The following is an 18,554-nucleotide window of genomic DNA, read 5'->3' on the forward strand; positions in this document are numbered from 1 at the left end:
AAATATAGCCAAGATCAGTGGAGCATAATGCTACGTTTCGAGCATAATTTTATGCATAAAGCTGTTGTTTTTAGGGTGATGCTCCAAAGCATAATGTATCTAAACCTAGTCTAGTAGATATTCACCTCCCATTTCAGATCTTGCCATCCATGTTGCCACTGCATTGACAAGAAACTTTGTTCTACTTTGTCTCTTTTCATCCAGGTACAGTAAAAATCTGCCAGTAAGAACCTCCAATTTTCCCAAATTAGTTAAGGTGACTCGACCCAGTTTTTTGGGGGTGGTACCATCCTACTTTGAAGCTCTCTGGTATCCCCACCTTTACTTTTATCGTAAGTCTAACACATAGAATGGATAACATATAGATCAATCTACAATATAACATAAAACTTTTGGTGATCGGAGTAAATGTCACGTGGTTATAATGCCACGCCCCTTTGAGGTCTGAATCGAAAATCTGCTGTTGCCGGCATTTTTTCGTGAAAATCTCTCGGCTACACATAGTGCGCATTAGTGCCTTGCGCTGAACAGAGTTTCACCAAAATCGCAAAGACCCAATTCGAGAAATTCAGGGGTTTCCAAATTTAGGTCATAATTTATGCGAAAATGATAAGAAAACTTTACACGGATTATATCTAGTAAACTATGAGATTCATCTCTTTATTTTGGGCATCCTTATAACAGATAGGTCCTTGCAAGTCAGCAAAACAATTTAGGGCCTTGTAAATGCGCGCGATTTCGAGCAAAGCAAACATACAGAAATTAAAGTTTTCGCTATTTGTTGACGTTTGTCAGCGTTTAAGAGTCAATCTCACGAAAAAAGCATTTTCTTAAAAATTCTTTATTTTTTTTTCCTTCAAATTTTTTCAGGGCCACAATTGATTAACTAACTACCCGGACTCTGAATTTCATGGTCATTGAAAAACTGTGACATTATCTTCTATAAGCCCAAACTTGAGTAAACATTGAAGATTTTTAGCGTTTTGGCTGAGTTTGTGCTTTGGGAGTTGTCTATTGTTTCTAGTCTGTCATGATACAGCATTCTTGTTCAGCACGCGTGCAATGACTGCACTTGGCTGACTTCCGAATATGATAATTTTGGTACAGTGAGACAGGCCATCGCGTGATACATTGAGGTTTAACTCACAATTTTTAATCAATTCTCGTGCTTCTTGTGCCTTTGCAAAAAAAATCAAGAAGTGCTACATATTAAATCTACTTACTATTAAAAAAATATCATTTTTTCATAGGTTTAATGCAAGCCAATAATTAACCAACTCGTGACGGGAATCCCTTCTATTTTCTTATACTAAATTATCATATCTCGGTGAGCATTCGGAAGTCAGCCATTCGGCAAGTCAGTTCATGATTTACCGTGAAACAAGCTAAACTTTACTGCTAAAACATCATCGAGAGCAAGGGGAGTAAAAGGAATGATAAAGAAGTTGATTACCCATTCAAACGTCACACAGCTATTTCCGCGTTGCATATCAGTGTGATCTGTTAGTGATGTATCTGTTTTTATTATATAGACACGAGTATTTTACTGGAAAATATACCACTCGTAAAATTCATAAAAACTACATCCGGGACCCGAGCGGGTTATTTTCCATGATCTCACACGTGAGTTTATCGATGACGTAATTTCGGTCATTTCCCTCTATTATTTTATCGATGTCTTTTTGTCTATATCATAAAAAGAACATTACACGGCGGCTTGAAGATATGAATTTCATTTTCTCGTGGCAAAAACAATATTTTACTCACTCGCTGCGCTCGTTCGTAAAATATTGTTTTGCCACTCGAAAATAAAATTCATATCTTCGCACCACCGTGTAATATCCTCTATTTAAGAATCATTAAGCACTTGCTTGAGTTCCTCCTACTTCACAGGACGACTCTCTTAGGAATCATTCCATTCGAAAAAGACAAACCTTTCAGTCCTTCGTCTTGTGATGATGACAACTCTACACGATTCAAACTGGAATTTGCACCAGATGAGACATGATTTGCATCTTCCTTGCTACTGACTCTTGGGAACGCGTCTTTTACCAGCTTAGCATAATAAGAGACATTAGGGCCATTTATACGAGGAAAAATAAGACGCGTCTTACATAGGACGCATCTTAAATAAGACGCGAACTTTCCGTATAAATGGCACATTTCGTCTAAAATAAGACGCGGCTTAGCTAAGACGCGTCTTATTTTAGAACAGCCCTTAACACCTGTTCTTAGATAAGGCGCGTCTTAGCTAAGACAAGAAAAACTTCGTATAAATGACCTTCGCGTCTTATTTAAGACGCGAACGCATAGTACGCATCCGTTGATTTTCGGCGCGCCACGTTGGATTACCGTTGGTTAAATGGTTGCCGTTGGTTAAATGGTACAGTTCGCGTCTTATGTAAGGCGAGTCTTATTTTTCCTCGTATAAATGGCCCTTTTTGTCGTAGAAAGAGGTACTACAAGCAAGAAATTTATCAAAGATGATTTTTTGCTTTGTCTTTTTAATTCTGCTGAAATCGTTGTATTTTGGTGGATAAGCCTCAGCTGGAAACCATTGACACTCGAAACTACTATAAACAGAATAATATTTACGAAGTGCAAAGTGTTTCGGGATTATAGGAAAATGCGCCGCTCCCCGCCACACAAGCCCTTTGAAAGGGAAACGCAAAATGCGAATTTTGACTTGCCAAACAAGACGAGTTTGAGTTTTGAGTTAAAAAGGAACTCACACTCTTTGATGTATTGATTCACTGTAACAACTTGTGTACCCAGGCCTTACACCGTTTCCGACTACAATCATAGATTACATGGTGGCCTGTGCAAATAAAAACCTTCCATAATCCGTTGTTTTTTACGGAGTTTGTCTCTTATTTGGACAAAAAATCCAACCTGAATTTTAATACGGTCTTAACCCATACTAGAAACGCCGAAAATACAGAGTTTTGAAAGCAGAAAGTCTACAAGTTAATCTCGTTAAAGTTTCCTGGTTTCTACTTAACGTTGAAGATTAGTCCTTTAACTACAAAAAGCCGCTGTTTTATCTAAAAAAAGTAGATTATAAACATTTTAAAATGGCGATTGAAGAGAGTGATCTTCTCCAAGTTCCTTCCTTTTCTCTCTTATTGTGGCGCTTCTGTGGGGCATTCATGCTTGAATAGCCCGCCGGTGTAGCTCATTATTATGCGTAAATGTCCAGCCATTCTGCCCGATGTTGTAGAAAGGTGGGGATAGGAGAAGGCAAGGCCCGGAATCCCATTCCTCTTTCTCTCACTTACTCTGCTCAGTTTACTGCCTGTTTAAAGCAGCCTCAGGCTGTAACACTTCAATGCAATATGTTACGCCCGTCAGTTAATCAATTTTGTTTAGTTCTTACAAAAGCGAAAAAAAAAACTCTTAATGACTCCCAAGTAGAGCAGTTTAAAGTAAAAACAACTGATACTAAACAGTTTAAAAACCCCAACTGCAATGATCTCTCTTTTTTTTCTTGAATTTTTTTTCATCCATGCCTTCTTTTGAGTGTAGTTGCTGTATCAGTTAAATAAATATCTAGCGGTTACATTTTGGTGGACAGTTTTTTAAGAATTTGTTCTAGTTTCGGGACACAGCTCCTTTCAATCAATACCACGAATATTTAGCTAGTGTGCTCCTTTAGGTGTTGTAGGTCACCAGATCGCATTCTTTTCTTTAATACCGACTCCTTGGATACAGTTTTTAAATCGTATGCCAATCCTAGCAGCCTCCATACATCAATGAGCATTTTAGTGAAATTCAAAAGCGAGGGATATTCACTTGTGGCATAATCTTGTGGGAACGAATGATGAAAGTTGTGGAAGCCTTCACCACTGCTTGTTATGATGGCAGTCATGCTCTCTGCAGATGCGATACTCTTGTCATAGGGTCTTGTCCCCCACATATGAGCAAAACTATTCACACACCACGCACAGTTAAGGGTGAAGGTGTATCGCAAGGCAAAGGCGATGAAAAATCCATTGTACAGGCTTTCATTCCATAGGTACCAAGGACCCACTGTAGGAATTAAGACGTTAAACAAGGTTCCGAGGAGGTTGTAATGCCTGCAACAAGATTAGAACATTTAAGATCTTTGTTATAAATTTCTCTGCTGTCACAAGGAGAGCTGTTAATGTACTTCATGTCATGTTTTTCCCGCGTAAAGGCTGAAGATATATAAATTTCTGTTTGCTTGTAGCAAAAGTCCAATCGCAAATTAGAAAGCACCATAAAACGGTATTACAAGAATCGCCTATTATCTTCCAGGGCGAAGTTTAATTATTTAAATGATTTCCATCGAAACAAGTTTGATTTAAATAATTAGTTTCAAACATTTTCCCAGCCCCGCTAGCATTAGTGCTATTTATAAAATCTATTATTGCTTAGAATGGAAGTGGTATTTTGAATAAGACGATTAGATAAAAGTTGTATAATTGACGTTGAAATATTTTACTTTTCTCGAATGAAGATTTAGGCATTACTCTTAAAAGTCTAGCTCTCCCCCACCCTCCCCCCACATGTGCGGCTTTCAATCGACCGTGACTGAAAAGAAAAATGAGACACTGCCCGCAGTCTATAGTAAGTCAGGAATATCCTGGAGAATAACTAGAATTTCACTCCTTAACAATATTAACGAAGAAAATAAAAGACTTAGGAGTGTTGATTGATTTCCATATTCGCCACTAACAATTTCGAAGTACATGTACACAATCATTATGGGTCTTCTTGATAGTTTCGAGAAAGAGAGACCACCCGAGAGTATGAAAAGTCCGCCTCGCGCGAAAAATGAGGCACACGCCCTCGATTGTTTTGGGTGATTTGATACTATCTATTATCAAAGATATACTACATTGAATAATCATTTTCTTTCAATATATTTTGTGCATGGATCTTCATGAAGTGATCCAATCTAGCTTACAGAGTGTGAAAGCATTTCTAACAACGAACGTAATTATTGTGTACCGAGAAAACTTGTTTTATGTGAAGCAATCAGATCAGTTCTTTAAACCCGGCACCTACAATAGCCTGCACACCCGTTCTTTGTGTCCTCACGCAACGCTGCTTCTCACAAACGTGAGCGTTGCGTGACAACACAGACAACGGCTGTGAAGCCTGACTACCCGATACCCAGCCAGTGGAAAAAACCACTTTTCTGTACTAGGCGTTTGGCGCTGGTAAGTACCTGAAGGCGATTTTTACAAAAGAGATCAAGGCTACCATCAGAGTACGACTCGAAATGCAACGTCTACTTTTCAATTCTTGAGCATGCAAATTGTGAAGAAACAAAGAGAATAATAAAACTATCGAAGCGAAAAGAGATAAGGACAATCAGTTCAACGAGGCTGATACTATGTAGAAAGAAACTTTCCAAGACATCAACAAGACACAAGTCTAGGATGGCAGCAACCAACCACTACTGACCTTTGTTGATTTATAACCATGAAGAAAGCGAAATGTTTGAGGCGTGACATTATGCGACAAACACTACAACGTTGATCGCCGATGAAGGCGGTATTGCATAACACCATCACTCTTCCGAAGAGGTCGAGGCTCGATCCTGGGGCTCGATAGTGCTGTCTATTCAGTCAAAAGAACAGCGCCTTCAAGCCCTGGCCGTGTTTAAGGCAATGATCTCATTTCGCTATTTTTTCAAGATACATGTCCTTTCTTCGTGACTCTAAAAACTAACATCATAGAATGTACGCTGGGTGCCAGTGGGAGCTTTATCACACCGTTCGCACGGTTATTTCATCTTAGGTCTCCAAGTTCTTTTGAGAACGGGGTACGTAGAATGAGACTTTTTTTAAAGTTGTTGAGACCACACTTATAGACCGCGCACTGCCAACATTCACGCCGGCTCTGATAGAAAGAATACCTAGTCAAGACGCTTTACTATTGAAATTGCATGCCCTGTTTACTCTCAAGATCCCGAAAACGATACCATGTTAGGCGGCACATACCACATTACGGCAGCCCGCCCAGCAAAAAAGCAATGTAATCGACACCATTTTGTCTCCTCCACCCTACCCCCATGCAAACTATTTACACATGCACCTAAAAGTGGGAGTTGTCATAATTACCTCCGCTGAAACATAACGATTTCATCCTCGAGCAAGTCACTCAAGTCCAACAGCTTTCCTTTCTTTATGACATCCGGGTGCTTTTTGACCATCAGCCATCCCACATGCGAGAAGAAGAATCCTCTTTTAGCATTATGCGGGTCTCCATCGGTTTCGGCGTATTTGTGATGAACTCGATGGTCTCTTACCCATTCAAAGATGTCGTTTTGCCCGGCAATGCAATTGACCAACATTAGAAACAATCTGAGAGGCCAGACGGCTTTGTAAGAGCGATGACACCACAGCCTATGAGCTCCAGCGGTTACACCGAGTCCCCCAAAGATGTGACCAAGCCAAGCCCAGACCCAAGTTCTTGGATTTGCTGTTGGAAGGAGATAGATACCGTACAGCGCCATTAGGTGTAGAGCTGCAATGAAATAAACGTTCAACCAGACAATCTGACGCTGCGGGGTTTTTCCAGCACGGTCAGAATTTTTCGTTTCTGATTGAGTTGTAACTGCTGTATTTCCTCGAGACATCTTCAGTCGTTTTAGGCAGTAAAAGAGTAAAATTGCCTAAAGTGAACAGCGTAAACGACCACAACAAAAGCTATTTCAGCTTTCAGCCAATTGTTTTAATAATATTCATCATTTTAAAAGAGCAGCCAACCATAAAGATTAAAATGCACATAAATTATAAAATCCGTGTCACGGGCTGCCAGTGCATAGGTTGCGCGTCACGACTGTATCGCTTCGATCCTGAAAGAGTTGAACCACATATTTTCTTAAAACTTTGTTTCTCAACAAGTATGTTAGCTTTTCCCAGGCTATTAGTTAGTCAGGACGAGCGATAAGGAAAGGCGAGTGTGGAAAATTAAAGAAAGGGGAGCACGATTGAGGAGGAAGAAAGGAGGGCTGCCTCTCCCCAGTCCTCGTCCGTTTTCGTTTCTCGTTATGGCCTCCCGCGCAGACATTCGTTATTTACAGCGTTTCGTTTTCTCGCGTTCTTCTACAAGGTTCATGGAAGAAGAGACTCGACTCATGACCAGAACTCGCACATTAATTTCGACGCAGAGTTAATTACACTAATTTTAAATACATAATGACATATATTCTTATTCTTACATTTTTTAAACATCAATTATTCATGGTAGGTAGACTACTTTTGTGTCTGATGCAGATGAATTTGTTTTTGGTTTGTCTCATGATAGTCACGTTATCCTTAACGGACTTTTGACCTTTGGTTAGTCGAAGAGGATCCAGATATAGGCCTTCCGTGAATTGTTGTGTAAACGTCGAAATATAAGGATTTGTTTGGGGGAAAAAACGATTGTTTCTGTGTGTAAGGTATGAATTTGAAAGGATTTTAATAAAATCGGCCATCCTCACCTGACTTGTGTTTTTTCCTTCCTGAATGGTTCTTGAGCTGATTAAATTTCATTGGAACAGGTTTGCTTCCTTGATCTCACAGATCTATCGAAATAAAGGATTATAGTCGAATTGTAGAGAGCAAACCAGTTCCAATAAAACCCATAAAATGGCTATAAATCGCCTCAGAACCACACACGGAAGAAACACACAACTTAAGTGTGGTCAGCCGATGTTTATTTAAATCGTCTGAATCCTTTCACATTGCTATTTGTAGCTCACAATCTTCAATCAGTCTTCAGTCAAATACAAATGCTTACATTTTTTTTAAAGCTACTGTAGTAATTTCACCAAAAAATCACTATTTTAGGTAAAGGGATATTTAACAACAACTTCACTTATTTTGTATCAACTTTATTTATTTCAAAATCTTTGTTACAAAAATACATTAAAACACAAGCCGCAAGTCAGTAAAAGCTATTCGGGGCGGTTTGTGTAAAAAATACATAAATAAATGAATGAATGAATAAATAAAGAAAAATAATTAAGTAGATTTGTAAAGTAAACTGTAAAGAAAAAAAGTGTTATAAGAAAAAAGGAAATTAATTAGGTAAGACAATAGAGCACAATTATTTACACTAAAAAGGGTAAAATAAGTATACATGCTTTACAAGCAACATAAGATGCTAAAAATTCAGTAGTTGTAGAATGGTTAGTGGTTCAAGATATTCGTCTTGGTCATTTAGGATCATCATTGTTTTTTGAAATTGCCGTATTTAAGCTGTCTTTTAAAATGAGTTGCTATCAATTCCACGCTTTGGCTCCAAAGTTTGAAAAGGAAGGCTTGACCTTGTGCTATACAAGTGTATATCTGATATTTCTTCAAAGAGGTTTCTTAAATTAACTGGTGCTATTGTATTCTTGACTTTATACATGAGGTTGCACATTGATTCAACATACGGAAAACTTATAGGTTAGATGTGGCTTTTGATAAAGAGAGGAATCGCCCGATCTTTTCTACTTGGTGAAAAATGCATTAACCGAAGAGCCCTTTTTTGCGGAGAATAAGAAGTTTCTCTAACTTAGTTTTTGTGGCTTGCCCCTAAGGCAGGAATAAGATACATAGGATAGAAATAAGATAGGAATAGGTAAGAAATGGGTACACTTGCGATAAAGTTCGAAAAGGAACAGAATGTCTTAAACTAGCGATAATTCCTATAGTTTTACTAATTTCCAATGCGACAAGGGGTATTCGCTCCAGCTTAGGTTTTTGTCCATAAGAATACCTACTGTAGGTATTTAAAGTATTCTTTGCACTCTAAAAACACCTGAGCTTACTTGTCATTGTCAAATACCCAAATTTGAGGTTTATAGGAAAGTATCCTTTGCTGGGGACGAAATATGACATGATTGGATTTCTTGATAATTAAGGTTAGCCTATTTGCAGTAAACCATTCACAAAGTTTAGATATTTCTGCATTAACAGTCCTCACTAATGATTTAAGGTCCCTGTTTGCATAAAGTAAACTAGTATCGTCAGCAAAAAAGGTAAAACTTCAATTTATCCGAGCAGTTACTAATACATTAATGCAAAGTATGAAAAGCAGGGGACCAAGCAATGAGCTTTGCAGCACTCCGCAAGGAGTGCTTACTTTGTTAAAGATATATGAAATAAATCATATATGAACTACGGAAATGAAATGGAAATGAAGAAATGATCGTCGCAGTGAACCCAATTTATGCAATTGCGTAAAGAAGCCTGAAAAAAATTCAGACTTCAACGGGGTTTGAAGTCGTGACCTCGCGATTACGGGTGCGATGCTCTACCAACTGAGCTATGAAGCCAATGACGTTAGGAGCAGGTCAATTGTGGGTTCATATGTTCCCGTGAAAGAAATATGAACCCACAATTGTCCTGCTCCCAACGTCAGTGGCTTCATAGCTCAGTTGGTAGAGCATCGCACCGGTAATCGCGAGGTCACGGGTTCAAACCCCGTTGAAGTCCTGAATTTTTTTCAGGCTTCTTTACGCAATTGCATAAATTGCGTTCACTGCGACGATCATTTCTTCATTTTCAGTGCTTACTTTATTAGAAATAAATGACCCAACATAAGTTGTCTGTGCACGAGACTGTAGGTGGGACGAAAACCAACTGTTGATAACACCTCATATCATAGTGTTCCACGTTGTTTTAAAGTATATTTTATAAATTATAACTAAGATAGTACGCGCGCTCTGATTGGCCGAGGGGCTGTGTGTAAGAGAGTATATGAACATGGTTGTGACGTCAAGATGTTTGCTTTTCGCGCGCTAATCACGCAAGCACGAATATGAAAAAGTTTTTGCGTTGAAAACTCGACAAATTTACTTTATTTACCCATTCCCTCGTCAGCTGAAACTTGTAAAGTCTTTGCAAACATGCATGCTGTGTCAATTTTTTTTTCTGCTTAAGCAGACATTTTAAGTGATAAAAGCAGTATTTTGGAAAGCATCTTTTTTGCAGAACAACAACTGATTACGCGTGCAAGACGTCGTGTACAAGACTTCGAGACTGATAAGGATTTCTCTTAATCAGTGCCATAACAAAGAGTTTTGCGTTTTTTCTCGGGAAAGTTATTTTATAAATGCAATAAAAAACTTTTTTCCTGCATTTCTATAGCCTGATACGAACACTCGCCGGAGGGGTTGGGAGAATTCTCAATAGATATGCAAACCCTCGACTCGTAGTCTCGGCGGGTTTGCATAACTGTCTCTAATTCTCCCAACCCCTCTCGCGTTTATATCAGGCTATGCAAACACGGAAAACGTTTTATAATGATTTTTTATTCATGTTATTTTGGATGGTGATAATAATAACCAAAGTTACACGATGTGTCGCATGTTCGCGACGAAAATCGTGCTGGCAGTTAAGATGTTTTCAGAACACAAACTGTACCGAGACGTTTTTATAGGCTGCAATAACGAGACATTAACATGAGACGTCAGGTCGCCCTCGAGCAAATAATAACAATAGCGAAAGGTTTTTTGAAATTCGTGCCCCTCAGTGGAAAGTGTTTCATTTCATCAATCCTGTCCCGGTTTTGATAGTATGCGTTTCATCGACAATGCAAGCCGCCAAGTTCTTTTTGAACAAAGAATCTTTCCTCTGATCTTCATTTCAACGATTCGACAAACCTTTTGTCTGCCATTGCGTATTTGATGTCAAATCGTTTCTTTGTGAATACCTTTTGAACACTCCAACTTTTCTTTTAGATTAAAGCCACATAGTTCCATTGAAGTGACTTCCTAGATCTGAACTTCGATTCCACTCGCTAAGAAATTCGTGAGGTCGACTTGTAGCAAGTCTAGCTTATTTGCCCCTTGCTTCGACGATCAAAACATATACTTCCTTTTAACAAAACCTGCCGTCTCAATTTATTCTATTCTTATTATGATTCTTCTTGAAATAAGCGGAGAGTATGTTTAAATGTTGTTTTCACAGTTTTTCCCCAGATTGGGAGAGTTGAAATACAGTACAGGCGAAATTAAATTCACAGATTTTCGCAAAGCAAATGAACTGGTCAAGTGTAACTTTCATCTATCTAGCGCGAGCCATCTAAATTGTGGCGTACCTCAAGGGTCAATAATGGGTCCTCTTCTTTATATGTTCTGTATAAATGATCTACCAAATTGTTTGAATGTGGGCTCTCCTAGAATTTATGCCGACGACACTAATGTTGCCTTTTCTGAAGCTACTATACCTGCTCTTGAGTCTCAAATCAATAATGACCTGAAATATATTGATCTCAATGTCGCCAAAACAGAGTTTATGGTTATTAGCTCGAGGCAGAAACTACAGTCCTTAAGTGACTACGCACAGAACATTCATATAGACGGCGTCCCAATAAACGAAAGCAATCAGATCAAATCTCTCGGGCTTATCATTGATGAAAATCTCTCGTGGAAGGCCCACATTCGTGAAATCTCTAAAAAAGTATCCTCTGGTATAGGTGCTGTTAAACGGGTCAGGCTATTTATTTCAATGCACACTGCAATTAAAATATACAAAGGTCTTATCGAGCTACACTTCGATTATTGCAGCGCTGTATGGGATGGCTTGACCCAACAGCTTAGTGACAAACTTCAAAAACTTCAAAATCGTGCTATCAGAGTTTTCACCAGATCTAGCTATAATACTAGTTCCAGATATCTTCCTAACTCGCTTGGATGGGACAATTTATCGGTTAGAAGGGCTAAACAAAAGGCTAATTTAAAGTAGAAGTGCATTAATAATTGATTAATAATCTCGCCCCAGCTTATCTCTGTCATGTTTGCCCCAAGAACACCGAATTACTATTTTCGCAAAGCGAAGAAAAAATTAGTGCTCCCCAAACCAAGAACTGATCACCTGAAGCGGAGCTGTAGTTAGTGTTGTAGTGGCGCTCTTCTATGGAACAGTCTTCCTGAGGAAATACGTACATCAAATTCCTTTAGTTTCTTTAAAGGTCAAATGAACCAAAATTTCGACCTTTTTTATTTCAGTTCAATTCTAGTGAACTGTCTTTAATATGAACCAAATAACCATACTATGAAGTTTCAGCTCAATTGAAGCAAGTATCTCCGAGATATTCGCAATTAAAAATGGCTGTTTTTTGGCCCTTATCTTCGTAGAGCGGTCGGAAAAATTGTCGGAAAAACAGCAATTTGTCTCCAAAAGTTGCAAGCTGTGGTTATACCCTTCTTATTATTTAATTTTCTCGAAGAATACATCATAGTAAAACGGACTTTAACGACATTTACTTGACTTTTCTTGAGTTGTACTGGAAATGTGCGTGCGTAAGTCCGATTTTTTTCAAGATGCATTCACAAAATGTGTTCATATAAGGAAGTTCCTGGATATATAAGGTCCGGAGCTCCACCGTGGACACAAAACAAAATATCTTTGTATACTGAATAATCTGCCCAAAGAAATTTAAGTTTGCCCACAATGTGTTTGAAGTCACTGAACTTTGTCGCACTCGAGCTGATATATTAAAACCCACGCTCGATCGGACACTTCTAGCTTCGCAGATCACTAACAAATACAAACACAATCCTCAATGTAGAAGTTTTGGCGCTGATATGACGGCAAAAAAAGAGTTAATCTTTATCTAGTAAATCTTCCCCAAGATCGTTTTCAAAGCAACCATAGATTTCTAAACTTGATCGTTTCGCGCAGATTAATTTTGCTTTGTTATGCCAAGTTGAACATGCATAACACCTGTTAAAAACCTACGCGTAAGTAAGATTTCCTTCAAACAAAGTTAAAGTTACATTATTGCAAAAACTTCTTTCCAATTATGTATAAGATTTAATTACCGATTGCGGTCACTTTAAGGACGATAGACGCCACTTTAAGCTGGCAAAGAGATGCGACAAGCAAAGAACCATTCCATCATGCATAAAATTCAGCTTTAATAAGTGAACTAAAAAAAGCTTCAATAAGGTTGCAAAACAACAAATTTTCATTAAAAAAAATAAGGCTCAAGGCTCTTATGCCTGCTGAAAAAGAAGAAGTGAATTTTTTGTACGGAAACAACCTACCTAAAGATCTTAAAAGCAAAAGATCAGTTGCAAGCTTCGCAGCCAAGCCATGATTCCGACTACTTAGCTAGATTAGCTACTTTTTAGTAGTAACTGGTCCATGCGAGGGTCTTCATTCAAGCAAATTAAACTCAGCAAACTGAATCATTAGAAAATACAGAAAACTGCACATAAGGATTTGTTTTGCTCGCTTTAGTCAAATCCAGCTCCAGCAATTGTTTACGAGCAAAGAGTCGATTGTTTTGGAGTCACTGCCGGCAGTTGTCGTTCTCCGCTACTTCACAGCGAGTGAAAGGAAAATTTGCCTACAGAAAGATAACAAAACTATGTAATTAAAACTGAAAAAACTAAAGGAAAAAACTCTGACTATTATTACTTAAGCAAACAGAAAAATGATCGAAGTAGTCTTTTCTTCTCGAGTAAGCTTGCTGGCCTTCTAAAGTTCCGAGAAAGTTTTAAGCCCTCAAGTTTGTTCACTCGCAAGCGTTAGCATTACGGTTCTTTGACATAAGGATAAAGCTGGTTCTGCAAAGGTAAATAAATCTGGGCATGTAAAAAAACTAACCGTAACTACTAATAACAGAATACAAGCGGGTTTTAATTGAGTCCGGCGAAAGAAGGCGAAGAACTGGACACAAAATCAATTCACAAATCGAATTCACAATTATCAGAAAAATACAAACCTCTTTGGAAATGTTCAAAACGTTTTATTCCTCCTCAGACTGACGGATGATCTGTTTTTACTCTAACATTGGTTGTTCTGAATCCAAAGTAATTTTCAAGTGACGAAAAAACAACAACAACAACAAAAACAAAAAAAAAGCCTTTACAAGGAGCAAACGTTCGCACCTCGTGTATTTCATTCTGTTTCAGTCAGAACTCTCACAGAACGAGACAAACAAACGCAGGCAATAAGGGATGCCCATTAAGCCCAGAACCTTGCGCAGAACGTTTTTCCGCCCTGAAAGACCATGAAAGACCAACGTTGACGTCACGTAGTCTCCAGTCTATCACGCGGCCATTTCAGAAACGTTTTCGTGAAGTTTTCGGAAATGCTCGGATTTTGATCTTTTATCTTTCTATAAAGGCTTGGGAAGAAAAATCTTTACCCACATCTCACTTAGGATGGTTCTTTTTAGTGTTTGGTGAAGGCAAAGCGACAAAAGAAAATATGTCAATTTTTTGGTTTATTTGACCTTTAAGAGAAGTTCCCATAGATGGTTTTCTGATCGGTACTCCCACACGGCACATATGTAAAACAGTTTTTGGGAATTTTTAATTAATTCCCTATGTTAGACTGATGTTTTTAACCGTGTATAAATAAAGTTATCATTCATTCATTCATTCATTCATATTTAAGTATCCCCTGAAAAAAAGTTTTAGCAAAAGTAAAAAGCACAAGGCAAAATTCTAAACCCTCCGAAAACTGCAATCGAACACCCGGTAGTTGTTCTAGAGATTTACATTTTACAGGCTTACATATTAAGGTGGCTCGATACAGTTTTTCAGGGCCAATACCTCCCAAGTTAGAGCATAAACTACGTCGCCATAAACAAAGTTTTGGAAAAATTGCCACCATAGTTGTATTAGATAAAGATGGAAATTTGTTATGATCAGGGTTGCAACGTCATCGGAGTTGTCATAGCAACGAAATGACGCTATTAGCTATTTTACTTGCAGCAGTATATCTCGGCACTAGGAACTGTTCTTCGAAAATCATTCGGGAGAGCTTTTTCTTCCAATAGCAGCCTCGACGTTCGTGAAGTTTAAGCGAAATCTGTAAGAGCGTTATCGAGATATTTTGGGAAAAAGAGTTTGTGGTTAGAAATACGATAAAAAATGGACAATCTTGGTGTTCGGCTGTTATCTGTAGAAAACGAAGCGCTTTTGACATGCAATTTCACCTCACAGTAGTTTCAATCTTTTTAAAAACATGTGTGAAAGATCAAGGAGATAGCTTCAGCCGTTTGCTAGAAAAAAGGATTTGATTAGTGTGTATCGAGGCGCTCTGTTAGCGGTTTTTTGAACATTTTGGTCTACTTTAACAAATTAGCGAATGATTTTTAAGCCGCTCGATAGATTTTTTTAAAAATTTAAGATTCTTGAGATTAACCTTCCTTTTATATGACCTTTTAGTTTCAAGATTATTGATATATTGTAAGGCAGTAAAATAAGGGTTACAATTCGCCAATATTTTGGCAGAAATTTTGTGTTTACCATTGTGAGCCTCTCATTATTCAGGGTATTTTGTCCAAGTTTCATATTTTCGTGCACAACAATAGCTAGCATTTTTGCATATTTCAACTGCATTGTTAGTTACTGCAGTTCACGTGAAAATGAAACTTAGAGACAATGACTTGAATAATTAGAGGCTTTCACTTGTAATGACGAAACTTCCGATAAAAAAGTAACAAATTGTAGCCCTTATTTCACTGCCTTACAACATATCAATAATCTTGAAACTAAAAGGTCATATAAAAGGAAAGTTAATCTCAAGAATCTTAAATTCTAAAAATAATCCATCGAGCGGTTTAAAAATTATTCGCTAATTTGTTAAAGTAGACCAAGATGTTTACAAAACCGCTAACAAGAGCGCTTCGATACATACTAATCAAACCCTTCTTTCTAGCAATCGGCTGGAGCTATCTCCCATGATCTTTCACACGCGCTTTTAAAAATATTGAAACTACTATGAGGTGAAATTGCATGTCGAAAGCGCTTCAATTTCTACAGATAACGGCCAAACAACAATATTGTCCATTTTTTACTGTGTTTCTAACAATAAAAACTTTATCCCAAAATATCTCGATAACGCTCTTACAGATTTCGCTTAAACTTCACGAACATCGAGGCTGCTATTGGAGGAAAAAGCTCCTGTGAATGATTTTCGAAGAACAGTTCCTAGTGCCGAGATATACTGCTGCAAGTAAAATAGCTAATAGCGTCATTTCGTTGCTATGACAACTCCGATGCCGTTGCAACCCTGATCATAACAAATTTCCGTATTTATCTAATACAACTGTGATGGCAATTTTTCCAAAACTTTGTTTATGGCGACGTAGTTTATGCTCAAACTTGGGAGGTATTGACCCTGAAAAACTGTATCGAGCCACCTTAAGTCTTAATTGTAAATAAGTTTCTCGGTAGCTTACGGGCCAATGAAAAACACTACTTTTAACGCCAAAACTGGTAAATTAAACTAAAGAAAAATTTCCTACACTTTGAAATATTAAACAATATTTACTGAAAAGTGTCAGTATCCACTACTAACCAGAATTAACGCAACTGCAGAGAAGCTAAAAATAACTTTTTAGACTCGAGTGTCTCAAGTTTTTGATTTAAGGCTTGCGGGTTTTTTTTTGCCTTTTTTTGTAAGGGTAAAGCGGAAGAAATAAAACACCGATAATGCGAGTAAAGCAATTAAAAGCCTCCAATCAGCTATTATCCTGAACAATCGGCCGCTAGAGCTGCGAGTTTTTAAAAAAAACTCATAGAAAGGCGATTACGAAGTAAACAAAACCGAGAAAGAAACAGAGAATTAAAAACAAAAGTTTTTACAAGCCCAACATAATCTAAGAGGTCAGGGTAAACATCAAAACTAAAATTTACAGTGAAACCCTACCTTACGGCCACCTCGCTAGTACGGTCACCTCGTTATTACGGCCACTTTTTACCGCCATACTTTTTCTTGTGTAAAAACCCTAACATCAATACGGCCAAATTTTTTTGGTCTATTGGTGAACGTATTAACGAGGTTCCACTGTAATTGCAATACTTAAAGTGATAACTTAAATGCACGAAGAGGTCCATGTATAACGGCAAACTAAATTAAAAGCACACTGCAATAAACTTAACGTACATATCATTTCTGTAATATAGTCAAAGCTTGATTTCCTTTCCCACTGTAGCACCGACGAATATCCAGAGGAATTAGAAAAACTGATTAGGCTAATTAATAACGCCATACACGCACAGTATCAATCGCTTGATTTTTAACGAGCAAGGAGCAACAGGAAGAGCTAGGAGATGCGACGGTCGAGACAGGGGCAAAGTTTAGCGCACACCGAAGGCAATGCTTTCTTTGTCAAGGCTCGTTATCTTCGTAGAAACTTCTCAAACTTTACCTGCAATTCTCTTCTTCACTGCTATTGCATATAAACAAAACAGGATTGTCGCAATCAACGAAACTCGGACACGGGATTTATGTCAGTAGGTCGAGAGGGCACGAAGTAAAATGTTATGCGCAGTAGATTACATTTTTAATTTGCTTTGCGCATTCAATTGCCTTCAGCCAATGAAAAAAATTCGTATTTTCCGTTGCTTCCAGAGCCACTGGTCGGTTACAAATTAAGCTGAGTGGCTCTGGGGACGAGAATGTTGTGGGTTGTAAAAGAATCCACACCACTGTTCGAAAAGAGTAGGGGACGTAGACCCCGGTGTTGTGGTCAACCTCCACACATCACATCATGGGCTGGGTGGGTACAGTAAGCTCCTAAATGGACTGAAGGTGGCTGCCTGTGGCGCCTTTCAGAGGCACCCAACGAGAATATAGTTCAAAACCACTTAAACATAGCATTGTTCAACGTATTTTAGTATTTAAAGGTAGATATAGGCATATTTATATCCCCTAAAAATTTTTCATCTGTTCGGATTTCTTAGCTGAAAGTCTAGTGCCAATACGAAAATTATAGGAATCAAGACTTAGGGACTGGTCAAAAAGTATAGGGGGGGGGGGGGGGGGTGGGCCGGAGCATTTGGAAATGTGGTTGATAAAAAACACATGACCCACCCCCTCCCTTCGGCACAAAAATGACTGACCCACCTCTAAAGCAAGGTTGGAAATTGCATGACACATCCCCTAGTTAAAACATGGATGTTCGGTTTCCTCTTGTTCTGTGCTTGACAAAATTTGTTGATACACTGCTACAACCAATATCAAAATCACAGAAATCATACCTTTCACTGAAAAGACGAATGTGAAAAACCGAACATTTCTTGTTTCAATGTATGTTTAAATATGAGTCTTGACACAAATATACAGCAAAACGAGGGTATATTGAAATTTTCTGTCACAAAGCATATGAAAATTTCAACAAAGACAACCCATTCCTACACATTACTTGCCCGAAATGTTTAGATTAATCCTCAATGAAAATTTCTTCCACTTCAGTGGAAAGCACTACCTACAAAACCATGGAACTGCAATGGGCACAAAGACAGCAGTTTTGATTCCTTTGCCAATGTTTCATGACATATATTGAAACAACAACTCTAAGCAAAACTGTCTTTAGAACAACCGTTTGGAAATGCCACATACACGATATCTTTTCCCTATGGGACATGAGTAAACCAGACATCGAAGCCTTCATTGAACAAGCAAGCTTACATCACCCAACTAATGAATTCACGGCCGAAACATTTGACACTGAGACTGCGTTTTTAGACACGGTTGTATACAAAGGCACAAGATTCAAGGAAAAATCTATCCTTGATGCAAAGACACATTTTAAACAAACGAAAAGCTTCTTGCACACACATTTCACCTCGTGTCACC

At 38.2% G+C, this 18,554-nt stretch overlaps 1 protein-coding gene across 1 annotated transcript; it reads right to left on the minus strand.

Annotated features, from left to right (window-relative positions):
* Window positions 1-2,517: 2,517 nt before the first annotated feature.
* Window positions 2,518-6,689, minus strand: LOC140946828 (acyl-CoA desaturase-like). The gene is made up of 2 exons (XM_073395934.1): window positions 6,093-6,689; window positions 2,518-4,076 (listed from the first exon to the last, which is right to left on the minus strand). Exons 1-2 carry the CDS (start codon window positions 6,608-6,610, stop codon window positions 3,635-3,637), a joined length of 960 nt encoding a protein of 319 aa, XP_073252035.1. The 5' UTR covers window positions 6,611-6,689; the 3' UTR covers window positions 2,518-3,634.
* Window positions 6,690-18,554: the final 11,865 nt, after the last annotated feature.

Source organism: Porites lutea, chromosome 8 (assembly GCF_958299795.1).
Source record: "Porites lutea chromosome 8, jaPorLute2.1, whole genome shotgun sequence".
Lineage (NCBI taxonomy): Eukaryota > Metazoa > Cnidaria > Anthozoa > Scleractinia > Poritidae > Porites > Porites lutea.

Bases quoted from the DNA above. Each gene is read 5' to 3' on its own strand.
- LOC140946828 (XM_073395934.1), bottom strand. From the start codon at position 6,610: ATGTCTCGAGGAAATACAGCAGTTACAACTCAATCAGAAACGAAAAAT. The intron at 4,077-6,092 runs GTAATTATGACA...ATCTTGTTGCAG, and splicing joins ATCGTTATGTTTCAGCGGAG to GCATTACAACCTCCTCGGAA.